The following is a 27,573-nucleotide window of genomic DNA, read 5'->3' on the forward strand; positions in this document are numbered from 1 at the left end:
TTAAGTTACTCTTTTGAGGCCCCAATGGGAGTGATTTTTCATGTAGTCTTTGGTATAAATGAAGTTTTCCACCTCAGCATTTCTATACAAAATAGCACACTGTCATCTCCTGACCTCAAAATTCTCATTTTCTAGGTGACAACAAGGTTCAGAATTGCCTTCACTATTTAACTTCTAAGAATTTTGGTGATGTTATTCCCCAAAATTGCAAAAAGCAAGAGATAAGGATTCCAGACGGATATTATGTTTAAGTAAATATGCCAAGATAATGGAAGCTATGTACCCATATACAGAAGTTTTCCATGGCACATAGTACAAGTGCTTTCACTGGATAATGTTGCTCATCTGTCCTGATTATTTGTGCAGAAAATACACCAGTATCAGACACAAAAGAATGAAGAAGATCTTTTTAAAGGTAAAATGAAAATAATGCCTATGTGGAGAAAACCATCTCCATTGTTTGACAGTTAGTCAGAAGTCATGGTGGTATTGGATTTTAAGCTCTGGAAGGGTGTGGGAAGGACCATGTGTATGTGTGGCTTTGGGACCATCATGTTGGTAATGAAAACTAGACTTGATCATGGTAGATTCTTAATAAACATTTGTCAAATCAGGGGACAATATTAGAGGTAACTTTCTGAAATGTATCCAAATTTCATGTGACATTCTTTTGCCATGCAAATGCCCAGCAGTCTCACTTGGAAGTCTAAGTAAAACCTGGCAACACACCTTCACGTGGTCAGCCATTTTCCTTCTGGAAGTTTTCATGGTGTCATGTGGGTATTACATCTCACTTCTAATTGAGTATAAGAACAAAGCTGGCTATTTTAAAATATCAGTTGAATAAATGATATGTGATATAAGGATAACCTGAAACAATATGCAAAGCACTTGGCAACATTAGGCCCTTGAATGGTTAATTTCCTTACTGAGAGAGGCTAACTAGTCTGTTATATATATTCTAAAGGAAATAGTTTCGAGGAATGACACAGCAGTTTTGGCACACAAATCTGGAAATATTTTAAAAATATAAAGCACTGAGTTCCATTTTTTGTTAAGTTGTAGGAAGTTGCAAGAGTGTTGTCCTCTCAACCTACTAACTAGGTTGTCCTCTCAACCTAATAAATAACTAACGGTAAGCTTAAGAGAAGTAGATTTTCTGAACCCATCAGGAGTTGAGGATACAAAAGAATCAAAGTAAACTAAATTCTAGAAAGGGGCCCTCATTGAAGAAAAGAAGTTTCTAGCTGTCTTTATCTCTGGCAGATGGGCAGTCACAAAGGAGAAAAAGATAGTGAAGACCAGATTAAGGGAAACCAGAAGAAACTAAGAAATTTTAAAGGTATGCTGTGGGCTTGCTTGACCCAAACAGAATTCCAAGTAGCCAAATCAGTTCTGGTTATTTCTGCTAGGGGTGAGTAGGTCAAAAGCGGGTGAGGGAAAAGACCAGAAAGTGGAAATACCCACTGAGGCACTCTCTAGTTCAAAACCTTCTGAAGTTGGGGAGCAGGGCAGAAAAACAAAGAGCAACCAGTACAAGGTACTTTGTATTTTAGCTGCCAACAGCCAAGACTAGAGAACTGAAAGAAACCTCTCCAAGACTTAATGAGTGGAGAGAGCTCCCAGCCAAAAACAGCCTGGGAGAGGGAAGGAGAGCAAAAGATTGCCCAGTCACTCAAACAGCTGACCTTCTGGCCTTTAAGCAGAGGGAGGTTTCTCAGGGTTTGGAAATCTGGGACAGTGGCAGTAAAGCTCAAAGAGAGGAGAAAAGACTACAGATGAAGAACTGTAGTAAAAATTTTTAATGAAAATAAATAAACACATACAATCAAAATTTAAAAATTGGTTTTCTCCGCTCACCTTCCACCAAATTTTTACTAGAGGACAAAGAAAATGAAGACAGCTACTAGTTCATAAGCTGGATGCTGATACAAAGTTAAAGATATACATATTTTTTATCAGTGTATCAATACTAAAGATAAGAAATACCATCTTACAGCTTTTTAAACAATTAAAAACAAAATTTATAAATTGCATAATATAAAACAAGTAAATGAATAGTTAACTTGTCTCATTAAAAGAAATAGCTCTCTTTAGAAATAGTCTTTCAGATCTTACTCGATGTACTATATACATACATAAAATGAGTCAATTAACTTCAAATGCAAAAAAGTAGGGGGGAAAAAAGAGAGAGAGAGGGTCGTAGGGTCCAACAGAGAAAAGAAAGCAAGTAGAAATTTGCTGCACCGTTGGTCTCTGCCAGAGTTGACACGGCTTGCAGGTGATCAGGCCAAACTCAGAAGGGCAAAGATTTCCTAACTCCTTCCTGTGTGTTGCCTGATCTTGGCTTTAGTTCCCTTGCCCCTTTCAGATTCCGTTGTTTCTTCTTGGTCCGGATCACGGACCCTGGCCCGGCCTCGCCCTGGTCTCGATTTCTCTCGTCAAAGAATTGCAGGTTTTAGGATGGAGAAGTCAGTCCTTTTGCCTCCGGGGACCTCAACCCCGCCCTCTGTCGCCACCAAGTGTCCGATGGTCGGTACTGCAGCGTCAGGTCACGGTCTCACTCCGCTCGGGACGAACAGCTAACCACAGACTTAACTTTAGGGCAACCAAGCAACCCACCCTGAGGCCAAGCAGCTAGAGGCCTCTGGGAAGAGGAGACCCGCCGGGAAAGGTCTCCCGGAGCAGAGAATCCGTACCCCGCGCGCGGAAGCCAGATTCTCTGAGCCCTGCACTGCTGGGGCTCTGTGATGACTTCCGTGATCCGCCCGCCGCCATCTCAGGCGTGCAGGAGCTTTGCGTTTACCCTAGGCCTTCTGGGAATAGTTGCAAGGAAGTAATTGTTTCCGGACATTGATCTGCGTCTTCTCGGTCGATTTGAGAAATAATTTGTTTTCCTGGGGAGAAGCAAGGTTTATCTGTGCCGGCAGCTGGGATTTATCTTTTCCTTTTATAGTAGGAAAAAAGAGCATTTTTAAACCTTTCGGAAAGACGGCCTACTTTAATTAGATCAGACTTTAAAAGAGGTAAGTAAAGCACTGGCGTAAGGGTGGCCGGTTAGCTCAGTTGGTTAGAGCGTGGTGCTAATAACGCCAAGGTCGCGGGTTCGATCCCCGTACGGGCCACAGTTGGACTTTTTCTTCCTCCCCCTCCTTTTTATTCATAGACCACATCTCAGGTGGAAAGTGCTGCAGTGTATCCAGTTACAGATTGTCCTAATATCACCAGCACTGAACGATTTGGTTGTGTGTCTGTATTTTTTCTTTATAAGAAATAACGTACCAGAGTCAGGATGAAGAGCTTTCAAAGAGGCTTGAACGAGGTAAGGTGGCTGTATTTAGGAAAGAGGAGATAGGGAGAATTAGAGAATTTCTTGCATCATCCTGGAAAAAACTTAAGGCAATAATGTTTTGATATAGTTTATAATTCTGAAATGTAAAAACATCATTCCTCTGCATGGTGAGCTGCTCAGTTGCTTAGGGTATTGTTTTTATGATGTTAAGATCGCTGATTCGATCCCCTCGGTGATATATGCCTGGTGGTATTTCGCTTTCCTTTTTCTCACTGTGGGAATATCTCAGGCTTGTTGGCGTAGCCTCAGACCAGCAACCGCGAATGCTCTGGGGTAGAATGGTGCACTGGTCAGCCTTTGGGTTGTATCTGACCGTTACTTCTGTGCTGCCACTTACCAAGTCATTTAAAACTCGTCTAAAATTTTTTGTTGTGAACGTTTATCACAAAATCTCTGGACTTCAGATGTGAACGACGAAAACGGGGTGTGCAGTGGGGGATAGGCGGGCAAGAGCCCCTGGGGCCGCTCTCAGTGGAAGCTCCTCACTCTCCCTGTCGGTCCCTTTTCTTGAAGTCTGGCTCCTGGCTCTCTATGCGCCCAGCCTCCTCCTTTTTCTCCCCTCGACCCTTGCACTGTCCTTCAGACTCCCAGAATATTTTTACTTTTTCTCTTATTTAAAAGTCCGGGGTTACTATGAAAACATGTATGATACTGATTAAGTAATAACCGAAGTAATGTCTAAAGCACAGTTCCAGGGACATAGTGGGTGCTTAACAAGCCCAAGATGGCAAGGCCTTCCTCTGTTTTGCTCAGTACTGCATCCTTGGTATCAAAGCCAGCACCTGAAAAACTTTTTTTTTTTTTAAATTAATAAAGGACATCTATTACTCCATTGCATGCATATTAAATAATATACTTATAGATTTGAAGTATAAGAAGGACTCAACAGGTCATTGCTATCTTTGAAGATGAAGGAGGCCACAGGCCATGAAATGTGGACATTCACTAGAAACAGAATAACTTAGCTGACAGCCTTCAAGGAATGAGAAATTCCTAGAGATGTATTAGTGCCCTCTGTTCATAATATGTTTGGAGTTCTAGTGTCGTTTTGCCTAATATTAGACAACAACAGCAGAGTACAGTGAGACATAACTTCAGTTACTTTTCAAAATGTTAACTTGGTTGCACTTTGAATCTAACATCTTCTAGGCAATTGGCTTTCAACTGAGGATTTACATTACTTACATATGAAGCCTTATGAATATATAAATGTGTAGGACCTACTCCAAACTTACTGGGATGGCATAATCTGCTACTCCTCGTGACTACCATTTTTGCTCACATTCCTTGGGAAGTACATGGGTAAGAACTGCTACGGATAAACTAATGAAAATGAAACCGGGTTTCCAATGAAGTATAAACAGGGTTTCAGGCATAATGCAGAACTATTTCTATGAAAGTGAAAAGACAATGACTCTGATAAAACTCCAATTATAATGTTTGAAATTTTTTTTTTAATACCCAATGTGTAGGCCAGTGCTATGCAGTGACATTTTAGCTAATAAACTCTGACATCATTTAACATTCAAGAAATTGATAATCTATTTATGATTTATTTCCTAAAAATATCATTAAGCTCCCAATTTCCACTTTCAGAAGATTCTACTAATGCACAAACAAATACAGTTTTGAGGGCTGTACAAAACCAAAATGACGAGAGTCTAAATTTGACATTCCTCTCTTACTTGTTCTCAGAAGTAAAAATGAGTCTGATTCTAAAAAGTCTTAATTCTTTACCTGATGCCGATAACCAAACTCCATCATTTAGCTGAAAATATTGGATGTCACAGGTTAAGAGAGCTGAAACTGAACTTCCAAGACAGAATTTGAAATTTTGCTCTCTATCAGGTACTGCAGGATAATTTGTGCTCAATCCACACACCAATCATTAGCAAATCCATCACTTTCTATCCTTGTAGGAAAACTGACTCATTCAGGAAACTTACTCACTTTTCCCTTCACCACAGCTCTTCATATTGTGATGCTGGAAAAAGACTGTCCACATCAGAATAAGAATTTAATACAGGACTTACCAGTAATATAAATTGTTCAATGCATCTGCAAGATGTTTGGTGGCAACAACTCTGTTGAAATATAAAAACCAAATGAGAAAGGCCCCGCTGGGATTCGAACCCAGGATCTCCTGTTTACTAGACAGGCGCTTTGACCAGCTAAGCCACAGGGCCGCTTTTCTAAGCTTCAGTTATATCGTATTTGTAATATTTTCTGTGAAATGCAGCATTTTGACAGAAATGTACATGATTTGGTGACAAAGAGAACGAATCTATATTTCTAAGCCATGTTTTTAAACGAAAACAGAAACTTCAACATAAAAATTAATGCATTCTTCAGTGCGAGGTTTTAAAAATTATTTTACATTGGAGTGAAATTCCTATTTCATGGTGACTTTCGCCCTCTAGAGGAAATATTGGATATTGCCACATATTAAAAAATTTTATCCATTTTGTTCACAAATGTGGTCACTATTGTACTTCAGGTAATTTACTAGGTACTGAAGATAGAACAATGAACAAAACAAACAAAAACTTCTCCATCTTTAAGAGTTATATTCTAGAAACAAATAAATAAAGCGAGTTTTAAAAACTTCCCCCTCCAAACAAATGAGACATAAGCACCAGTTCCCCAATCTCCAGGTTACAGACTCTATGATGCTACTTTCTGAGCTAATTCACTGCACAAGAGCAAGACTACCATGCTTCCTTCTATTTTATCTGACCTGGCACAAGAAAGCGAGCAAAGATAAGGACACACTGATGCAGAGGAGATTCTGTCATGGCACCAGTGAGTTAAAACTGACTTGATCTCTGTCTTCATTGACTGTAAAAGTGGGTGAAGGATTCAGAGAAGTGAGGAAAATTAGGGTGCAATGTGGTAGATACTTCCCGCAGGAGGCAGGAGGCAAGGTGCAGGGTGTCTTAGCAGAATCGCATGACCTCTCTTCCCAGTTTGGTGTCAGGTTGATGATTGCAGAAGCGTCTGTGGCATGTTGGCCAAATACAGCTTAAGGTGGGGAAGGAACAGATGAGACCATCTTTTGGAAATGTTTAAATAACTTCCTTGTGTTTTGTGCTTTATGGAGAAGCATTGAAGGCTTATGCATTCACTGAGCACCCACAAAATGAAAGACCCTGGAGAACAGAGAAATCACTGAGATCCTGTGACAAATCTACCTGATTTCCTCTGGGCACCCACCAGCTCTTCTCTGCCAGTGTAGCTTTCTCACCCTTTCTTACAACAAGATTTACTCATTCCCTTTGTCCTTATGTCCTGCTGCCATTCCTGTCCTTACAGAAGCAAGTTTTCTAATTTGTTCATTTTGTGTATTATTTTGATCATACATATATATATACACATATATATCAAAATTGACATTTTTGGGTTTTGTACATATAAATTTATATGCATGATATATTATTATATGCTTATGCCTTTAAAAAACATTTTGACTTTAAGATCCATCAAAGTTGCCCTATGTACACTTAAATCATTGCTTCTAATTTCTGTGTAAAATTCCATAATGTGTATCGCGTTTTCTATCTTCTGTCCTTTTCCCCCCTAATGGTTTGTACTTTTGAGGTTATGCTTAAAGGATTTTTCTTACTAGGTTAAAAAACATTCTCTCTTAAAAAAGTATAGATTTTCTTCTTTTAAATTTGAGACATGATCTGTCTAGCCATATAGGGAAGTCTACTGGTTTTTTATATGACAGTCTGTGGAGGTGAGTCTTCTAGTGCTTCAAGTTTTGGTTTAGTAAGGGTCTTCAGAATGTGTTGATGGTCATGTAGCATCCTTTACTTCCTTTAACTTAGCCTCCTTGTATTTTCATGAAATTAGGTATTTAGTAAAATTATGTGTTTTTCTTGTTAGAATATATATCTGAAAGGTCAGGGAGAGTTCTGACAATCCATCACAAGTCATAGCACATAAACGGTAAATTTTATGAAAATATTTTTTGAATTATATTTTATGAATTTCCCATCAAAGAGCCTTCCAAAGTTTTGTTTTTTGTTTATATTCTTGTAAGCTTGGGCCAATGTTTCATGAGCCTATGAAGTCAATCCTAGACTTTCCAAACTGTAAACAAATACTTTTTGGTTTCTTATTAGAAAAGATATGAGAACAAAATCCTATTGCTATCATTGGTGAGTGGGAAGGTTTTGAAATTAAAGTTTGTAAGTTGTGTATCTACTTGGGTTTAATCCTTGCTCTGGTGCATGAGCTTGTTTTTTTTGATTGATCCTTTTCATTAAGAACTGGAAACTCCGTATGTTTGTTCCAGAAACCCTATGAGTTTCTGTCTTGTGCTCAGGCTCTTTGGTTATTTTTTGCTCTCCTATAATTCTATACCTTACCTGCAAAGCCTAGAAAAAAAAAAAAATCCTAGTAAGCAGTGTTTAATAGGTACATCTTTCCACCATGGTCCTTGCCCACCACCAATTTGGTATAACCAGCCCAAGCCCATCAGTTTTTATGCCCACTGTAAATTAATTGTAAATAGAAATGAAAACTGAGAAGACCTTGAACAACTAGATTATGTGACCCTCAAACAACCTTCTCACCAGTGACTTGACTTCTAAAAGGCTCCCAACTCTTCACTAAGGCTCTGGAAATTAGGGCCCAGAATTTGAAGATTTGTCACACCACTAATATATTACAAGGAAGGAGGGAGAGGAGAGAGAGATTGTGTAGGAGAGGTAAAATTTCTCCTCTACTCTTAGGGTTTCTGATTGGGCCTAAGAATTAAACTAGCATAAAACAGATTGATAGGAGAAACCCATACAAATTTTATTAAGCAAGTTGTACGTGGGAGCCCTCACAAGAAAAATGAAGACTTAAAGAAGCAATTAGAGTCCAACACTTATGTATTAGGATGGAAAAACCTGAAAATGTGACAAGATGAAAGGGTTTGGACTAGGGCAGTTAATTGTGGAAAAGTGACTTGGAAGATAAGGGGTTAGTTTAAGGAGGTTTTTCTTTTTGGGGAAGAGTTCTCTCTGCTTGGACTCCCCAGTCTCTGGTAATAAGAATGCTTCCTTCTTCCTGGTACAGGGAGGGCATATTGTATTTCATCTCCTGCTGTCAGAATCAAAAGGAAGGTAAGAGTGCCCTTTTTGCATTTGCTCTTTTTCAAGTGTGGTTAGCTGTTGAAAAATCAACATATCAGAGGAGAATATTTTGAAACGGCATGCTCTGAACCCCTACAATTGAAATTTTTTTTTTTTTTTGCCTTCCATCTGCATTAATGCACAAATATCCTAAGTTTAACTTAGTGAGCAGTCCCCTAATTGTCTAGCTGTAATTTAGCTGCAAAAAAGAGAGGTCATGAGAGTGCTGCTAATTTTGTTTATAATTCGTTTGAAATAGATACATTTATTCAGCACCTGTTATTTGCTAGGAACTACAGCATGGTCAGATAAGGTGATGAGGTGTGTATACACAGGGGTTTTGATTGTTGCACTGCTCTATCCTCGGCACTTTGACAAGTGCTTGGCCCACATGTTCAACATACATACTCTTTGAGTGAATGGATAAATATAGATTTGTCTAGAAGTTCAAAGGGGCACAAATCAAGAATCGTGTGTTCACAGATAGATTAGAAGTGTTCAAAGGGGCACAAATCAAGAATGGTGTGTTTACAAATGATGCAACTTGAAGATATTTTATGCTTGTGTGAGAGTGAAATGCACTAGAAATGTAATTAAGCACCAAAAGTTTCTGTGTTCAAACCTACCTATCTTTGAATCAATAATTATATTTGCTGATATATTTTGCCAGAAACTTTTCTATCTAGGGACAGAAGACCTGCCAGCTCGTGGTTCCATAGTGTAGTGGTTAGCACATCTGCTTTACACGCAGAAGGTCCTGGGTTCGATCCCCAGTGGAACCAGCTGAGGGGACATGTGTTTTTTTCTCTTCTCCACCTCCAAAGCAAACAGTGAGGTTTCCATGTTCTGTAGCTTAGGCTTCTAATAGCTATTTATGAAACAGAATATGTGATTTTCCCCTGACCTCTCTTTGAGAGATCCATTTTCATATACTGCGTAGCTCTGTGAGGCAGTGTGGAGCATCAGGTTGTCACCTATTTCTCCTTGACTTTTATAATGACTAGAGAGAAATCTGGAAGAAAGTGAAATCCACCATAGAATCCTATATGAAACCTAAGAATTCATAAAGTGTGAGTGTAAAAGACAGCCGTTATTGGCCAGTGCGGGCAGAACATTTGTCTTCTATCTCGCAAAGGCATTTCCGAGGCTGTCTCCATGGCAATGTTGCAAAAACAGTGAGGTGCTTATGAGCAATGCAGTTCCTGCCGTGACTCGGATTCGAACCGAGGTTGCTGCGGCCACAACGCAGAGTACTAACCACTATACGATCACGGCAAGCCATGAAGAAACGCTTGCATCTGGGCTGTACCTCTGCTCTTTTCTCAGGGACATCCATTCCCGTCATCCATAGAACAGGCACTTTGTTTCCCGTCTTTATTTAGAAATGCCATCTCAGTTAATTGCCTTATCCTCTCCTCCACTTTCCAACATCTTGCTCCTGGCAAACAAACCAAAAAGAACAAAAATTGTTTCACTCCGTGCAATTTTTCAAACATGATGGCTCCTCTCTGGGTTGCTAACACTTGTGGAATCACTACTCTCACTTCCACTTCTAATCCATGCACATTTCTTGCTTAGTTTTACAAAGAGTGGTCCTCAGACCTCCAGCTATGGAACAGGGAGGGTGGTGGCTTCGAAGCGAATCTTACTGATTCCCATTTTTGGCCAAACTGGTCAGAATCTTCGGGTGCTTGCTGTGTAATCTGGCCTCATATCAGGTGCCAGAAGTCAGTTCAAGGCAACAAATATGGATCGATCCTGCCCAAACATCTGTGAGTTCAGCCCACCAGGACTCATCCTGCCCAATTGAAACTGTCAGAAAGTGTGGTGTCTAGAGTGCTCACATCTCACTGAAACTATTTTCTCCATTTACCTAGGTTTAGGTTGCCAGAGGGGAAAGTGCTTCTTATGTGGCCTGGAAGCTCTATGGTCCAACCCCCACCCCCTCACAGATGGCTCTGCGAACATTGACCCTAGAGTCAGAGTCCTGGAGTGCTCCTTCCTTGGTAGGAAATGAGTTCCCTTCTTCTCTACACCTGGTTAAATTTCATTTCTGTTTCATTCAGCTTTTCACTGAATTTATTGGGGAAGCTTTTCCTGACCTGTTGTCTCCATACAATATATTCCTCTTGGTCTAAGTCAAATTTTATTTTCTCTGTTCCATGATCCTTTTTTTTTTGGCTTTTCCATCAATATCCCTATATCAGTTTCTTATGATTAATTACTTACCAGAGTTATTCTAAATTAATGTCAATCTCCTCCCTTCTTCCCTCCCCTCCCTCACTGTGTTCCAAGAAGATATAACTGTCTTGTTCAATAGTTTATCACCAGGGCTCTTTATGAATATTGCTTGGCCCCACAATGAATGAATGAATATGCAGAGATTCCAATCCAGTGCTTTATGAGAGCAGTCTCCCAACAGCATGTGGCCAAGCACATGACTTTATTGTGTGTGGAGTACGTTATCAGGTAGGGCTGTGGGGAGGAAGGAATCAACAGAAAATGAAAGCAAAAATTTCATATAACAGCAGCTGTCCATAAAATGCTTCTCAGCAGAGCCAAAATGATGTCCTTAATTTTCTGAGATTTTCTTTGTCTCTTTCCTTCTAGATGACACAAAGCCATCCTAATTACTGGCAGGTTTGCTGAAGAATTCCCAGTATTAATTTGATCTGGGAAGAGAGCTAGGGATTTTCTCAGTCTCAAGGAAATGCGTTCAGTTAAGCTGAAGGAAAGAAAATGCTGCTCTCCAGGGAATGCAGGCTGCTTCTGCCTCAGGTTTGTGTGAGCTGGACCTCTCCTTCCTTCCTTTCCCTCAGGGACTTTCACCCTGTTTAGAAAGCACCCTATTTATGGACACAAGTGCTTTTCCATATTTTCCGCTGTGGTGTTTTTAGCAATGGGATTGATTTGCATGTGGTTCCCTATACAGAGAGAGAAAAGCTCATCCTGTTGCTAGTCCGTGGTGTGGCACAAAGCCTAGAAAATGGCCTCTTTTCTTGTGCTTTTTATTTCTGAAAGCCTTTCTGAGGGTTCTGTCTGACACATTTACAACAGTGATTCTGAATAGGATAAAGAAGGTGGCCTATGCAACTTCCTAGCTCTATGCTTATCAATGCCATGAACTTTTCTACTTCTGATTTTCATAAGTTTTCTATAAAAAAAGTAAACTTAAAACTTTCTCTTTTACTCAGGGGCATAGCTCCAGGAACCCTACCATCTCCCTTTCCTATATTATTAAAAAAAAATCTCTGTAGGAGGCGTTTCCTGGTGGTCCAGTAGTTAGGTTCCTCTGCCCTTTCTAAATCTAGCTTGTACATCTGGAAGTTCTCGGTTCTTGTACTGTTGAAGCCTAGCTTGAAGGATTTTTGGTGGGATTTGATTACAGAACTTCCACAGGATTGGGAAACAGAGACTCCAGGAAGGCACAAGCAAAACCCTGTGCGCACCAGGACCCAGGAGAAAGGAACAGTGACCCCACAAGAGACTGAGCCAGACTTGCCTGTGAGTGTGTGGGAGTCTCCGGCGGAGGTGTGGGTTGACAGTGGCTTGTCGCAGGCCAGGGGCACTGGCAGCAGCAGTCCTGGGAGGCGGTTGCCATTACCTGTACCGTAGAGCGTGTAGTCTACTATAGTGACTGCAAAGTCTAGGACTGGGCCGCCTCAGGCCAAACTACAGGGAGGCAGCACAGTCCCAGCCGTCAGGGGAAAATTGGATTGAAGATTTACTGAGCATGGCCCTGCCTACCAGAGCAAGACCCAGTTTTCTCCACAGCCAGTCTCTCCCTTCAGGAAGATTGTACGAACTTCTTATACTCACCCATCAGAGGGCAGATAGAGTGAAAACCACAATGAGAGAAAACGAACCAAAATGATCACATGGATCACAGTCATGTGTGACTCAATGAGAACTCTGTGTTGCTGCCTCTCCTTCAACCAATTCTTTTTTATAACCTCTTGGTCAACTCCCTATGACCAGTTAACAAAGGGTTAACAATCCTGGGCCTGTTTTGATTGACTTTTTAGAGCATTTTGCACTAGTAGAACTGGATGGCTGTGTACTGCAACTTTACCTCCAACTTAGGAGGCCTTGAGGGGAAAGGGAGAGAGGGACAGTGAGCCCATAAATATGGCATGGTTAGTTTATGGGCAGGGTAATTTCATAGGCTAATGAGTGGAGTATTCCAATTATTTTGGGAAAGGAGCAGAGATTTCCAGGAATTGGGCCACCACCCACTTTTTGACCTTTTTCAGTTAGCCTCAGAACTGTCCTTGTGGCTCAGCTGGTAAAGAATCTGCCAGTAGTGCAGGAGACCCTGGTTCAGTCCCTGGGTTGAGAAGAGCCCCTGGGGAAAGGAAAGGCTATCCACTCCAGTATTCTGGCCTGGAGAATTTCAGACTGTGTAGTCCATAGGGTCACAAAGAGTCAGACACGACTGAGTGATTTTCACTTCAGAACTGTCATGGCGCTAGTGGGTGTGTCATTTAACTGTTAAAATATTACAATGAGCATATGAGGCTCAAAGTCTACTGGAAGTTGAATCGTCTGCCATCTTTGGATTCCGTTGGTTCTAACCAGTCTTTGTCATGTCCTATGGCTATGTCATTCTTTTAAAGGCTGTGCCCTATGCTCTTCCTTCCAAGGACCTGGAGAAGGGAGAGAAGCCCCGTGGAAGATCCTCTCATCAGTTCAGTTCAGTCGCTCAGTCTCTTTGCAACCCCACGAACTGCAGCACGTTAGGTTTCCCTGTCCATCCCCAACTCCTGGAGCTTGCTTGAACTCATGTCCATCAAGTCGGTGATGCCATCCAACCATCTCATCCCCTGTCATCCCCTTCTTCTCCTGCTTTTAATCTTTCCCAACATCAGGGTCCATTCCAATGACCCTCTCATATTCCTTATAATTGTTTTATATCACCTTCCATTTGCAATGATTAAGGCATCTAAAATCTAATTGGAGTACCTGGAATTAGTAAAGATTTATAGATAGTTTTCTCATTTTTCTCAAAAGAAAACATCTCTTTTAAGTTCCCCCAATGAAAACAAAGAAACAATGCTAGCTATGCATGCTAAAGTCAGTTTTACAAATACTATCATAGAATGACTCAACATTGATATTTCAGTTTAGTTCAGTTCAGTTGTTGGAGAAGACCCTTGAGAGTCCCTTGGACTGCAAGGAGATCCAACCAGTCCACCCTAAAGCAGATCAGTCCTTGGTGTTCATTGGAAGGACTGATGTTGAAGCTGAAACTCCAATACTTTGGCCACCTGATGCGAAGAGCTGACTCATTTGAAAAGACCCTGATGCTGGGAAAGATTGAGGGCAGGAGGAGAAGGGGACAGCAGAGGATGAGATGGTTGGATGGCATCACCAACTCAATGGACATGGGTTTGAGTGGACTCCAGGAGTTGGTAATAGACAGGGAGGCCTGGCGTGCTGTGGTTCATGGGGTCGCAAAGAGTAGGACATGACTGAGCAACTGAACTGAACATTGATATTTATATTCATGTTAATGTATGTCATAGACAAGCAAATGCAGTAGCCTGGTCACCACCAAGGAAAGACTTGCTGCCCAACTGCAGAGCACACTTAGTAGGTAGGCACCAGTTCTTGTCTCCAGTGTTCCTGGTGTTTCAGAGTTCCACCCAACGCAAGTCATGCCCTTTCCTAGTGCAGTCCACATCAGTGGCAAAGCAAGGTGGGGGAGTAAAACCTGATCCGGGGACATTTTCACCCAATGTGGGGCAACTCTGAAAGGTAATATAGGCTCCATTGCTCCCCACGTTTGTCTGGCCTGTATTACAGGTTGACATCCTCTGTCCAATCCTATTCCTTCCTCTACCAATGTTGGTCCCTAATAAACATCTTGCACCCCAAACTATCTCAAGCATCTGCTTCTAGAGAACCCAACCTGCACCACTATATCATCATAGTTTTTTTCCTTGGCCTCTTGCATTTTACTATCATTTCATTCAAAAAGGCTTCTGCAAACAAAGACTAGATATAGCAAATAAATCCTGTACTGAATTATAAAGAATGTTCTCCAAAATCTTTCAGTTTTTGAACCACATAATAAGGTGAGGACAATACTATTCTATGGTGTCTTTTTTTTTTTAAGTGGGTTGGATTTCATACTTTTTCTATTTAGCTAATCTGTATTATCAAATTTATTATCTCAAGAGATCAGGGTTGCTATTGTTTTTGATTACTTATACCCATTAAGTTGCACAGCCAAAGTCCTATATTATAGTGGCCCTCCCCCTTCAAGTTCATAACCTCATGGGCCTTCTGGCTCTTCCCAAGAAAAACATATTTTCTGTCTTAAGGCTTTTGCACTTTATTACTTCTACTTGAAATTTTCTTTTTCTAATATCTGTCTTGTTTCTTTTTCAATTTATGTAGGTCTCTGATCAGGTAACTCCTTTAAAAGAGGTTATCTTATAAAATGAGTCCCGATTATGCTCTATTACTTAACTCCTATGTTCTTCACAGGAATATTGTAGTACATATTTATGTGTTTACTTATGGCTCCCTCACCTAGTGATCGACCAGTGGTAAAGAACTTGCCTGCCAATGCAGGGGACCTAAGAAAGATCACTGAGTTCGATCACTGGGTGGGAAAGATGCCCTGGAGGACGGCATAGCAACCCACTCCAGTATTCTTGCCTGGAGAATCTCATGGACTGAGACTTGCAGGCTAAATTCATGGGGTCGCAGTCGTAGACGACTGAAGCGACAGCACGCACGCACTAAACAGGTAACTTCCAGGGAGGCAGATTTTGAGTCGCATTGACTGTCTACACCGGAGTGCGTTCAACAAATATGTGTATCCTAAGGAAATAGGTTCAAGGATTTACAGGAGGTTAGGAAATTACTGTATAATTTTAATCGACAAGCTAATTTCCCATTAGGATAAATCCTCAAGAAAATGAAAGTAAGCAGAACTCAAGAATTTAACCTGATAAAAACTATCCTTTAGTCAGGGCACTTACTCAAAATGTTCCTCCAAGGATTTTTCTACTATACTCAATACTGCTAAATGTTTCCTAAAAGTAACCAGTGCCTTCCATGTTGACTAGACACTACTAGGCAACATGAAGGTCATCTGGTTTCAAGAAATTACCTGTTGATTCATCTCCTGGCTTCTAAGTAAGCCTCTCATGAACATACTAATCCACGTTAACGTCCATTCAGACCGTATTTTGACACGCCAGAACTACTACTTTACACGCTCAGTGTAAGCATCTTGGAACCTTAACACTCAAAACATACAGTAGTCACAGCTTTTTCTTTGACAGTGTAGGTTGGCTCTGAAAAGAGCCTTTGTTTTTCTTCACTTTTCCTAAACTCTTTATTTGGCTTTGTGGTGGCTCTCAGTTTTCTTAGGTAGTAGCACGGCCTGGATGTTGGGTAAGACACCACCCTGAGCAATGGTGACCTTTCCCAGCAGTTTATTGAGTTCTTCATCGTTGCGGATAGCCAGCTGCAAATGACGCGGGATGATTCGCGTTTTCTTGTTGTCGCGGGCCGCATTGCCCGCCAGCTCCAAAATCTCAGCCGTCAGGTACTCCAGCACTGCCGCCAAGTACACCGGAGCCCCAGCACCTACCCGCTCAGCATAGTTGCCTTTGCGGAGCAAGCGATGTACCCTGCCTACGGGGAACTGGAGTCCAGCCCGCGAGGAGCGGGTTTTGGCTTTAGCACGAGCCTTGCCACCTTGCTTACCACGTCCAGACATTTCGTATTCCACAAGTGCAGCGCAGTTAAATTCAGTAATGTAACTACAAGTGCAGTGACTTTTATAAGCCTAATTGGGCGCGAAAAAGAAGACGTGTGATTGGTTAGGTTAGTGGGCTTCATTTTAACCAATGGGAATGAGAAATTGGAGTTCTTCCGTTCTGATTGGGCATAACTAATTTCTGACGTCTTCTTCAACCGCCACCAATCGACTAAGACTTTAACCTATGACCTTATTTGCATAGGTGGTTCTATATAAAAGAGGAACTTTGCGGTTCTGTCGCTTTTTTTCTGGTTTGTGTTTTAGACTGCGGTGTAAGTTTTGACAACTATGCCGGAACCAGCGAAGTCCGCTCCAGCCCCGAAAAAGGGCTCCAAGAAGGCGGTGACCAAGGCGCAGAAGAAGGACGGCAAGAAGCGCAAACGCAGCCGCAAGGAGAGCTACTCCGTGTACGTGTACAAGGTGCTGAAGCAGGTCCACCCGGACACCGGCATCTCGTCCAAGGCCATGGGCATCATGAACTCTTTCGTCAACGACATCTTCGAGCGCATCGCCGGCGAGGCATCGCGTTTGGCGCATTACAACAAGCGCTCGACCATCACATCCAGGGAGATCCAGACGGCCGTGCGCCTGCTGCTGCCCGGGGAGCTGGCCAAACACGCGGTGTCTGAGGGCACCAAGGCCGTCACCAAGTACACCAGCGCCAAGTAAAGTTGTCCATCAATCGCTCTTAGACCCACCACAAAGGCTCTTTTAAGAGCCACTAAGTTGTCAATGTAAAAGAACTGTCAACACGTACTCCAACTTTGTTAGGGACCTGAGTAGCTCATCTTTGATGCATTATTGGCAAAACAATGCCTCAGTATAACCCCGCAGCGTTCTGGAGGAAAATATTAGCCGCTATTGCTAAATCTTTGTGTTCTGTGAACTGTGTTTTCAGCCCTTCCAACGAAAACTTGCGGGCCCTAAAAAGGGCCTTTAAGTAAGCAAGTAAGATCAAACTTTCAGCCGCCGAAGCCATAGAGGGTGCGTCCCTGGCGCTTAAGCGCGTAGACCACGTCCATGGCAGTGACAGTTTTGCGCTTGGCGTGCTCGGTGTAGGTGACTGCATCCCGGATCACATTCTCCAGGAACACCTTCAGCACCCCGCGGGTCTCCTCATAGATGAGCCCGGAGATGCGCTTGACTCCTCCACGCCGAGCCAGGCGGCGAATAGCGGGCTTAGTGATGCCCTGGATGTTGTCTCGCAAAACTTTGCGGTGACGCTTGGCGCCCCCCCTTCCCCAAACCCTTTCCACCCTTACCACGCCCGGACATTTTGAGACCCGAGAACAGTAAAGTACCTTCAGTTTGTCGCAGCCCCTTTAAGACGCAGAGTCTGCGGACCAGAATGAAAACCCAAAGTGCTTTGGCGGGAAGCCCTCCGGGTTGGGGGAGGGTTCTTAAAGAAGCAAGCCAGCCATATTACACTCCCTGTCTGTTCTTTGAGTGAATTTTGATTCCTCAAGGCCTAGGCTGTATATCTCCCCTTTTTCTCATTTAATGTGTTTCTCTCCTCATCCTCGTTAAATACCAAAATCTTAACCTTGTAGATGATACATAAAACAGCACAGAATAAAAATTGTGCTTTTATCTTTACTTTCTCTAATAGTATTTGCATAATGTTATATCTTGTTTTTCTCCTAATATATGAAGGAAACATACTAACTTCCAGAAATAGAACAAGATGTTCTAATAAAATAGAGAATTTTAAGACCTTCCAGGTATATTGCTAAATTTTCTTCAGTGTCAATATTCATTTTTAATAAGTTCCTATTATTTTGCTGATAATGTGTGGAACCGTTAAAAAAGCCAACTCTATAATGATCTAGATTTGGTTTCTGTGTACATAATTAACTTTTAAAAAATTAACTAGCTGGCTAATAAGTATAACGTAATAAATGCTTTCTCCACTGATTGGAGGAACTTAATTGATCATTTATTATTTCACTTAAAATTGTTTCTAGAGTTTTTATTGTTCTGATCTATTTTAGTGCTCTTGAGTTTTAGATTTTGGTAATGTTGAAATATAAGTATTTGCCAGTGAACTCATGTCTCACAATTGTTTATTTCAAATTAATTTTTACTATTATACTATTCTTCAAAAAATCATTCTATCTAGTTGCAAGAACGAAATTCTTTTAGTACTCTTAACTGTATTAAATCTATACATTTATTAGGGTAAATTTGTTATTTTTGAAATAGTTTGTCCTCCTAATCTGAAAAATACTGAAACTGAGTCTTTAATTATAGTCTTGTAGATGTTTTTCTAGGTAACATAATTTTTTAAAAATTTACTTTCATTGATTTAGATCAGTTAATTTTTCATTAGTGAATAGTACAAAATTCAAATATAGAGAAAAGAAAATCTACCTTTGTCTTTCTAAGAAAGTCTTTATAATAAAAGATTATGTATTTTAAACATTCCAGATTACACATGCTTAATTTAAAATATATTTATAATTTAACTATTGCTTAAATTCTGAGAAATTTTAATCCCTTCTTTCAGCATTAGAATGTAATCCTATTGTTATTCAATGATTTTATTTCAGTGAGTTACTTTTAGCAAGCTTGCATTATAGAATTTTCAAAGGACTCCTATAAACTATCAGTTTTATGAAATTAATAAAAAGTTTTGAAAAAAAAACTGATTCAAAACAGGAACAAAATTCAGTATATTTTATAGAGGGGGTAGATAGCTAGTATAGGTTAATTCAAGTTAATTTAAGGGCAAATACAAATTGAAAATAAGAGCTTAATTATCCCTGAGGGTCCCTTTGCTTTCCTTTTTCTCTTTCAAAAATTTTTTCTCTTTCAAAAATTTTTTCTCGGTCCTTTTCAAAGGTATGTAAATTTTCTTAAAGGCTAAAAACACCCTTTGGCTAGCCTCCTATCTCAAGAATGTTTCCTCAAGGACCTGAGAGTCCTCTTTTTGAAATGTGTTCAAGGGAAAGTGCTCCATTTTCCAGTTTTCAGACTCCAGATTGCAAAGCCTACTAATGTAATGGATGTATCCTCTTACCTATGTAACAGGTTTTTTCCCTCTCTTTTTGAAATCTCTTTAATAAAACATTGCCTGTGTTGGGCACAATGGTTTGAATAAGCATGAAGCTTAGTCGATCTTGTTTTAAATTATATTTTCCTAACATTAGTTAACTGGAATATATTTTACAAACCCTTCTCTACTTTTAAAAAAAATCGGTAAAATTCCCACCAACTACTAGCCTCCCTCCCTATCTGATTTCATGAGTTTCTGCATAACAGCTAGTGATTGTAAGACTAGTAATGGGTGTATATGTGAAAAGTTTGTCAGATTCTTTATAATTTCTGAAATTGAGAGACAAAGGTTTATTTTTCTATTAAGATACAATGTATTATAAAAATACAATGCTCTTCCTTTTGTACAGTATTTTATACAATACTATGTTTAAAAACACATAGTAACTGACTTAATAGGTCAAGATAAACTTTAGTTCAAATCAAATATTTTCTTTATATCTTTATGTTCTTTCACAGTTGCAGTGTAGCTGAACATGCCACCCCAAACTATGCCACCTCTCTTGTCCTAAGGATTATTTTGAACTAATTATTTTTGAGAAATAACATAGGAGAATTTCTGAAAACAAAAATTATACTTTTGTAAGAGACGCTTACAGAGGAAAGCTCCATTTATGTCTCCCTCCCCATACTAAGCAGAGGAGGATTCTAAATTGTGAAAAAAAAAAAAAAAAAAAAGAGAAAGCACTCACTTTAATCTGCATTGTGTTCATTGGTTTCAGTCATGCCTGACTCTGTGACCCCATGGACCATAGCCCACCAGCCTCTGTCCATGAGATTTTCCCACAAGAATACTGGAGTGGGTTGCTATGCCCTTCTCCAGGGGATCCTCCAGACCCAGGCATCAAAACTGCATCTCCTGCATTGCAGGTGGATTCTTTACCTGTGAGCCACTGGGGAGGTCCCTTACCTTGGTTTACTATGCATTTTTTGGGAAAACTTCTAATGGCAACCATGCCCCAAACCCCTTCCCTCATACAATTTTGTTTTGTCTTTCATTTCAGTCCCCAAAGGTGTTCAATCTACTGTACAATTGAGCTCATTTCATGTTAGAAAGGTTATGCTCAAAATCCTTCAAGCTAGGCTTCAGCAGTACGTGAACCAAGAACTTCCAGATGTACACGCTAGCTTTCAAAGAGGCAGAGGAACCAGAAATCAAATTGCAAACATTCGTTGGATCATGGAGAAAGCAAGAGAGTTCCAGAAAAACATCTACTTTTGTTTCATTGACTACACTAAAGCCTTTGACTGTGTGGATCACAACAAACTGTGGAGAATTCTTCAGGAGAGGGGAAAAGCAGACCACCTTACCTGTCTCCAAGAAACCTGTATGCAGGTCAAGAAGCAACAGTTGGAACTAAACATGAAACAACAGACTGGTTCAAAACTGGGAAAGAAATATGACAAGGCTGTATATTGTCACCCTGCTTATTTAACTTCTATGCAGAGTACATGATGTGAAATACCAGGCTGGACGAATGACAAGCTGGAATCAAGATTGCCAGGAGAAATATCAACAACCTCAGATATGAAGATTATACCACTCTAACAGAAAGTGAAGAACTAAAGAACCTTGTGAAGAGGGTGAAAGAGTATAGTGAAAAAGATGGCTTAAAACTCAACATTCAAAAAACTAAGCATCTCGTACCATCATTGACGGATTTTATTTTCTTGGGCTCCAAAATCACTGAGGACGGTGACTGGAGCCATGAAATTAAAAGACACTTACTCCTTGGGAAAAAAGCTATGATAAACCTAGACAGTATATTAGAAAGCAGAGACATCACTTTGCCAATTAAAGTCTGCATAGTCAAGCTATGGTTTTTCCAGTAGTCATGTATGGATGTGAGAGTTGGACCATAAAGAACACTTAGCACCAAAGAATTGATGCTTTTAAAACTGTCATCCTGGAGATCCTTGAGAGTCCCTTGGAATGCAAGATCGAATCAGTCAATCCTAAAGGAAATTAACCCTGAACATTCATTGGAAGGCTGATGCGGAAGCTGAAGCTCCAATACTTTGGCCACCTGATGTGAAGAGCTGACTCATTGGAAGAAATCCTGATGTTGGGAAAGACTGAAGGCAAAAGGAGAAGGCGGAGACCAAGGATAAGATGGTTAGACAGTATCGCCAACTCAATGAATATGAATTTGAGAAAACTGAGGGAGATAGCAGAGGTCAGAGGAGCCTGGTGTGCTGCGGTCCATGGGGTGGCAAAGATTCAGATTTGACTTAGCAATTGAACAGCAACAAAGATTATATGTAAGGTGGTGGCTTGGGTCATCTTGAGGAACTTATTTATTTTTCCTAAGTGTCTCTCATATACACATGAGGTATACATGTTAATAAAAATTTGGTGATTTTGAACTTGTCTTATAGGAAGTATCAGCCAAGAATTCAAAGGGAAAAATATTTTTTCCCCTCTCCTACACAGTATGAATCAAATCCAGCAGCAAACTATTGCTTACACTTGTGAAATATATCTATACCAAACCATCATCTATTGCCCCCAGTTTAGGCCAAACCACCATTATCTCTCAAAAAGACCATTGCAATAGCTTCCTAATTTATATCATTACTTCTAAACTTTGTATTCACCATATAGTTGCCTTAGTGAACTTTCAAAGAAATGTAAATTAGGTTATGCCATTCCTTCATTTGAAACCCTTAGAATGATTGGCAAAAACATAACATAGCATATAAAACCTACATGATCATAAAGCCCTACATGATCTGATCTCTTCCTGTCTCTGTGAACTCGCTTTCTAGAAACCCTTGTTTTCTCTGCTCTTGATCTTCCTTAAATATTCTTGATCTTAAACTTGATCTTTATCTTATCTCAAAATGAATAGATGCCCAAACTGTCTGTAATGGAGCATAAATACTTACAAATATAAGAAAAAAATGTTTAACTACATTATTAACCCAGAACTTTGGATTTGAAATGAAAAAAAAAAACAACTTTAAAGTTATTGCAATGGTGGAGGTCCCCATGGACTGTGGTCTGCCAGGATCCTCTTAAGGGGATCTTCTGGACCCACCCAGGGATCAAACCTGAGTCTCCTGAGTGTCCTACCCTGCAGGCAGATTCTTCACCCCTGAGCCATTGGGGTAGCCTGTATTGTATTGAAAGAACTTTAATTTGCTTTAAAACTTTTGTTTAGAAATATTCTCTGTGTATCATTTATAAGGCTGAGTTCAGATTTTTTATTAATATAGATTTTTTACTTTTACAAGAGTATAAATCAACAAAATATTAGTAGTTGGTATTGAAGGATAGAATAGGCCACCCCAAGATACTCCATTTAGCACAAGGATTGATTTGCCCAACTGAAGCATTTGAGATGAAGCAGATACAAGAAAGTCTTCTTGTCTTCCTTTGATTTTCCTAAAAGTTGGACACAAATTGACAGAGACGTCCCTCCTCTCTACCAGGAAGGACAATTTTAATCCCAATAGACAATGGAGAAGGTATCAATTTAAATATGCCTAAAAGAATCTACTCTTGTTTCCCTGGTAACCTCTTCATAACTGACCTCCTCACATCTTCAACAGAAGATAGTATTTATGCTGGAGTTCTTTTTTTTTTTTTTTTGTCTATACCTCACAGTTTGAGGGATCTCAGTTCCCCCAATAGGAAATGAATTCTCAGTCTCAGCAGTGAAAGCCTCCAGAGAACTCCTGGCCTTCAAAGGCACCTTGGGTGGTGGGTTTTTTCCCCTGGGTTTCTTCCATGTGTACATGATGTACACATGTTAAGAAATTTGTTTTTCTCTTTAGAATTTGTCTTTTATTACAAGACTTGTTATCTGAAAACTGGGTTTTGCCCCTTGGTGGGTATCGAACCAAAAGGTACAACCAAGCCAAAGATCAGAAGGAAAAAAGGATTTGTTATTACAAGCAGCAACTAAAGAGAACATCAGGGATATTCCCAAAGCAGTTTCCCCCTGAACAGCAAAATTGGGGGTTTTAAGTGAAGGGAATATGCATATCCATGTAGGGTCTGGAGTAGAGGAGAAAACATAGAATTGGGGCAAAGGTTGACAGAGTCCAAGCTTTAGTTGATTCAAGTCACCAGGGGCAAAATTATCACTCCATCCTCCACCTAGGTGGGGTCCTTCCTGCAGAACTCAAAGATTGTGTCAGATTATCTACACGCCTTGAGGAGGAACTGGAACTTTGTTTCATTGCTGAACTGTTATCTTTTGACTGCTTTTCCTTTATTCCTGCATTCTTACTTCTCTTCAGATCATTGATTACTGAGACTGTTAAAGGACAACCATTGCCACTAGGCTTATATAGAAAGATTTTGGCCAAAATGGCTTATGTCACAAAACGATTCCTGGGGAATTCTGGTGATCCAGTGGTTGGGATCCACTCTTTCACTGTCGAGGACCAGAGTTCAATTTCTGATCAAAGAATTAAGATCCCACAAACTGTAGGGCACCGCCCCCCCCCCCCCAAAAAAAAGAGACAGAGCCATTCCTGGTTCTTTCTGGGGAACCCCTAGCCCATCTGCTTACAGGCTGTCAAAAACTCACTAGTGGGAAAAAGTAACTCCCCCCCCCCCCCCCCCGCTAAAATTGGAAGACATATTTAAGCACAATTGAATAATCACTTGGGTTACATACCTTTTAAACAGCCTGTTATAAGTCAAATATTTTACTTTTTTTGGTAGGCCACTTCAGTGTCTTGGATTGCTAGATATTGTCAACATTCATTCCAACAAGTCTTACTTATACCAATACCAGAATTTTATACATACAACCGGATGAGTGAGATATTAATAGACTTAAATGCTAAAAAACCCCACATAAGAAGCAACTTCAGTGAAAAAAATTAGTTGAAAAAGAATGAGCTAAATTGACCAAATTGGGTTTTTGACCTGGAATCCATAGATGCCACTATATGAAGCTAAAAACTTTCCTAACAAGTTTTGCATTTTCCTGCCATCCAACATTAACAAATGTCAAGCTCTTTTACAGAAAATATGGGTGGCCCTGAAAAGAGCCTTTGGTTTGGATTCCTCGGACTTGCTATAATTCAGGCAGCTTACTTGCCCTTGGCCTTGTGGTGGCTCTCGGTCTTCTTGGGCAGCAGCACCGCCTGGATGTTGGGCAGAACGCCGCCCTGAGCGATGGTGACTTTGCCCAGCAGCTTGTTGAGCTCCTCGTCGTTGCGGATGGCCAGCTGTAGGTGGCGCGGGATGATGCGGGTCTTCTTGTTGTCTCGGGCCGCGTTGCCCGCCAGCTCTAGGATCTCGGCCGTCAGGTACTCCAGCACCGCCGCTAGGTACACCGGGGCCCCGGCTCCGACCCGTTCCGCATAGTTGCCCTTTCGGAGCAGCCGGTGAACACGGCCCACGGGGAACTGGAGCCCGGCTCGCGAGGAGCGTGTCTTGGCTTTGGCACGAGCCTTGCCGCCTTGTTTACCTCGCCCAGACATCGTAAACTTAACTTCACCCCAAACGGCTACCGAAGTAGTGAAAGTTCAAGGGTGGCCTTTTTTTATAACCCTTATTAGGCGCGAAAAAAAAGACATGTCATTGGCTAGGATTGTGGCTTCATTTTAGCCAATGGGAATGCGAATTGGTATTCTTGCGTTCTAACTGGGCAGAACTAATTTCTGACGTCTTCTAGAACAGCCATCAATAAGAGTGAGACGTTAACGTATCACCTTATTTGCATAAGAGGTTCTATATAAAAAGGACCCAACGTATCTTCTGTGTGTTATTCTGGACTTGTTTAATTTGTCTTTCACCATGCCTGAACCGGCTAAGTCTGCTCCGGCCCCGAAAAAGGGCTCTAAGAAGGCGGTGACCAAGGCGCAAAAGAAAGACGGCAAGAAGCGCAAGCGCAGCCGCAAGGAGAGCTACTCTATCTACGTGTACAAGGTGTTGAAGCAGGTCCACCCGGACACCGGCATCTCGTCCAAGGCCATGGGCATCATGAACTCGTTTGTGAACGACATTTTCGAGCGCATCGCGGGCGAGGCGTCGCGCCTGGCGCATTACAACAAGCGCTCAACTATTACATCCAGGGAGATCCAGACGGCCGTGCGCCTGCTGCTGCCCGGGGAGCTGGCCAAACACGCGGTGTCCGAGGGCACCAAGGCCGTCACCAAGTATACTAGTGCCAAGTAAACTGTGAGTCGGTTGCAAACGATTTTAACGGCTCTTTTAAGAGCCACCCATGTTCTCAGAGAAAGAGCTGGTGCTTATTCTCTTTCTGCGCTGGGTCTTGGGAGGTAGAGCAGTTCCTCAACAATCTTGTTTTTGGCACAGTAAGCTCGCGATCCACTAATGACAAATACAACGTCAAAGCTCTTAAGTTCCTTGTGTAATTTTGGTTCTGATCTTTACTGTTACTCAGGAATTTCCTACATGTAAAAAGAGCTCTGCTACTCGTTCTGATAGCCATTAGGATTAAGTAAGAGAACTTTCATTCATATCACAAATACTTCCTAGTCGCCGGTCTGGGACAAGGAGTTTTGAGTCCTGCCTGCGTGCAGAGGTTAGGCGGGAAGTTTAAATTTGGCGGTGAGCGCCAGCCCTTCCTCCCGGGTCCTGATTGGTTGCCGGCATCGAGAAAGGAACCGCTGGTTTCCGTGCGCGGGACAAGCCGGCTAACTGCAGCCCAGCCCAGCACTCACAAGCTCCTTGAATAAACATTTTCGGCTAGTTCGTTCGAGAGTAAGGAACCAGATGGATGTTTTCACACTGAGAAATACTATCGCTTTGTTTCTAACTAGATATATAGATAGTGAAGTCGCTCAGTCGTGTCCGACTCTTTGCGACCCCATGGACTGGGGTCTACCAGACTCCTCCATCCATGGGATTCTCCAGGCAAGAATACTGGAGTGGGTTGCCATTTCCTTCTCCAGGGGATCTTCCCGACCCAGGGATCGAACCCAGGTCTCACGCATTGGAAGCAGAAGCTTTTAACCTCAGCCACGAGGGAAGCCCTTGTTTCTAATTAGGGTACTGCTTTCCTTTTGCCCTATATTCATAAAACAGGAAACAACAAGAGACGAAACATGGCTTTTTGCGGTTCAGTGAACGCAGAGAAACTTGAGGCCGTTTGTCTCACTAGCATGTGAGATGAGTGCAACTGTGCCATAATTGGAGCATTCTTTGGCATTGCCTTTCTTAGGGACTGGAATGAAAACTGACTTTTCCAGTCCTGTGGCCACTGCTGAGATTTCCAAATTTGCTGGCACACTGAGTGCAGCACTTTCACAGCATCATCTTTTAGGATTTGAAATAGCTCAACTGGGATTCCATCACCTCCACTAGCTTTGTTCATAGTGATGCTTCCTAATGCCCACTTGACTTCGCATTCCAGGATGTCTTGCTCTAGTCCAGTGATCACACCATCATGTTTATCTAGGTCATGAAGCTCTTTTTTGTATAGTTGTGTGTATTCTTGCCACCTCTTCTTAATATCTTCTGTTTCTTTTAGGTCCATACCATTTCTATCCTTTATTGTGCCCATCTTTGCATGAAATATTCCCTTGGTATCTCTCATTTTCTTGAAAAGATATCTAGTCTTTCCCATTCTATTGTTTTCCTCTATTTCTTTGCATTGATCACTGAGGAAGGCTTTCTTATCTCTCCTTGCTATTCTTTGGAACTCTGCATTCAGATGCTTTATCTTTCCTTTTCTCCTTTGCCTTTTGCTTCTCTTCTTTTCTCAGCTATTTGTAAGGCCTCCTCAGACAACCATTTGTTTTTCTTGGGGATGGTCTTGATCACTGCCTCCTGTCCAATGTCACAAACCTTTGTCCATAGTTCTTCAGGCACTCTATTATATCTAATCCCTTGAATCTATTTGTCACTTTCACTGTATAATCGTAAGGGATTTGATTTAGGTCATACCTGAATGGTTTAGTGGTTTTCCCTACTTTCTTTAAGTCTGAATTTTGCAACAAGGAGTTCATGATATGAGCCACAGTCAGCTCCCAATCTTGTTTTTGCTGACTGTATGGAGCGTCTCCTTCTTTGGCTGCAGAGAATATAATCAATCTGAGATCGGTATTGACCATCTGGTGATGTCCATGTGTAGAGTCATCTCTTGTGTTGTTGGAAGAGAGTGTTTGCTAAAATCAGGGCATTCTCTTGGCAAAACTGTTAGACTTTGCCCTGCTTCATTTTGTACTCCAAGGCCAAATTTGCCTGTTACCCCAGGTATCTCTTGACTTCCTACATTTGCATTCCAGTCCACTATGATGAACAGGACATCTTTTTTGGAAGTTAGTTCTAG

At 41.2% G+C, this 27,573-nt stretch overlaps 5 protein-coding genes and 4 non-coding genes across 12 annotated transcripts in view; 4 read left to right on the top strand and 5 right to left on the bottom strand.

Annotated features, from left to right (window-relative positions):
* Positions 1–1,856: 1,856 nt before the first annotated feature.
* On the top strand, positions 1,857–17,028 carry LOC133059825 (histone H2B type 1-K). 2 transcript variants are annotated; one of them, XR_009693631.1, is made up of 5 exons: positions 1,857–3,026; positions 10,356–10,484; positions 11,089–11,256; positions 11,867–11,982; positions 13,095–13,309. XR_009693631.1 is itself a non-coding variant. In XM_061147420.1 (5 exons), the coding sequence occupies exon 5, from the start codon at positions 16,547–16,549 to the stop codon at positions 16,925–16,927; it is 381 nt and encodes a 126-aa protein (XP_061003403.1). In that variant the 5' UTR covers positions 2,027–3,026; positions 10,356–10,484; positions 11,089–11,256; positions 11,867–11,982; positions 16,523–16,546; the 3' UTR covers positions 16,928–17,028. The 2 variants fall into 2 exon arrangements, 1 of the variants encoding a protein (XP_061003403.1); XM_061147420.1 differs by lacking the exon at positions 13,095–13,309 and adding an exon at positions 16,523–17,028 and having other exon boundaries at positions 2,027–3,026.
* On the top strand, positions 3,052–3,125 carry TRNAI-AAU (transfer RNA isoleucine (anticodon AAU)). Its single transcript has one exon. It is a non-coding gene; the product is annotated as a tRNA-Ile (tRNA).
* TRNAT-AGU (transfer RNA threonine (anticodon AGU)) lies at positions 5,465–5,538 on the bottom strand. The gene has a single exon. It is a non-coding gene; the product is annotated as a tRNA-Thr (tRNA).
* TRNAV-UAC (transfer RNA valine (anticodon UAC)) lies at positions 9,188–9,260 on the top strand. The gene has a single exon. It is a non-coding gene; the product is annotated as a tRNA-Val (tRNA).
* TRNAH-GUG (transfer RNA histidin (anticodon GUG)) lies at positions 9,682–9,753 on the bottom strand. Its single transcript has one exon. It is a non-coding gene; the product is annotated as a tRNA-His (tRNA).
* On the bottom strand, positions 15,794–16,483 carry LOC133059823 (histone H2A type 1-H). The gene has a single exon (XM_061147416.1). It carries the CDS (start codon positions 16,214–16,216, stop codon positions 15,830–15,832), a length of 387 nt encoding a protein of 128 aa, XP_061003399.1. The 5' UTR covers positions 16,217–16,483; the 3' UTR covers positions 15,794–15,829.
* A 161-nt stretch (positions 17,029–17,189) lies between the features above and the next one.
* LOC133059828 (histone H4) lies at positions 17,190–17,533 on the bottom strand. Its single transcript, XM_061147424.1, is given in 2 exon segments — positions 17,190–17,493; positions 17,495–17,533. Coding segments are annotated over 2 exon segments (312 nt in total). The 3' UTR covers positions 17,190–17,220.
* Positions 17,534–24,311: 6,778 nt separating this feature from the next.
* LOC133059822 (histone H2A type 1) lies at positions 24,312–24,775 on the bottom strand. Its single transcript, XM_061147414.1, has one exon. The coding sequence runs from the start codon at positions 24,755–24,757 to the stop codon at positions 24,365–24,367; it is 393 nt and encodes a 130-aa protein (XP_061003397.1). The 5' UTR covers positions 24,758–24,775; the 3' UTR covers positions 24,312–24,364.
* A 262-nt stretch (positions 24,776–25,037) lies between these two features.
* Positions 25,038–27,573, top strand: part of LOC133059824 (histone H2B type 1-J) — a 36,858-nt gene continuing 34,322 nt past the window's right edge. For all 3 annotated transcript variants that reach the window (XM_061147419.1, XM_061147417.1, XM_061147418.1), the window contains exon 1: positions 25,038–25,457. In XM_061147419.1, the coding sequence (XP_061003402.1) occupies positions 25,074–25,454 (381 nt within the window). In that variant the 5' untranslated portion in view covers positions 25,038–25,073 and the 3' untranslated portion in view covers positions 25,455–25,457. The remainder of the gene's footprint in view (positions 25,458–27,573) is intronic.

The sequence above is a fragment of the Dama dama genome, chromosome 7 (genome assembly GCF_033118175.1).
Source record: "Dama dama isolate Ldn47 chromosome 7, ASM3311817v1, whole genome shotgun sequence".
NCBI classification, from domain to species: domain Eukaryota; kingdom Metazoa; phylum Chordata; class Mammalia; order Artiodactyla; family Cervidae; genus Dama; species Dama dama.

Bases quoted from the DNA above. Each gene is read 5' to 3' on its own strand.
- LOC133059823 (XM_061147416.1), bottom strand. From the start codon at position 16,216: ATGTCTGGACGTGGTAAGCAAGGTGGCAAGGCTCGTGCTAAAGCCAAA.
- LOC133059825 (XM_061147420.1), top strand. From the start codon at position 16,547: ATGCCGGAACCAGCGAAGTCCGCTCCAGCCCCGAAAAAGGGCTCCAAG.
- LOC133059822 (XM_061147414.1), bottom strand. From the start codon at position 24,757: ATGTCTGGGCGAGGTAAACAAGGCGGCAAGGCTCGTGCCAAAGCCAAG.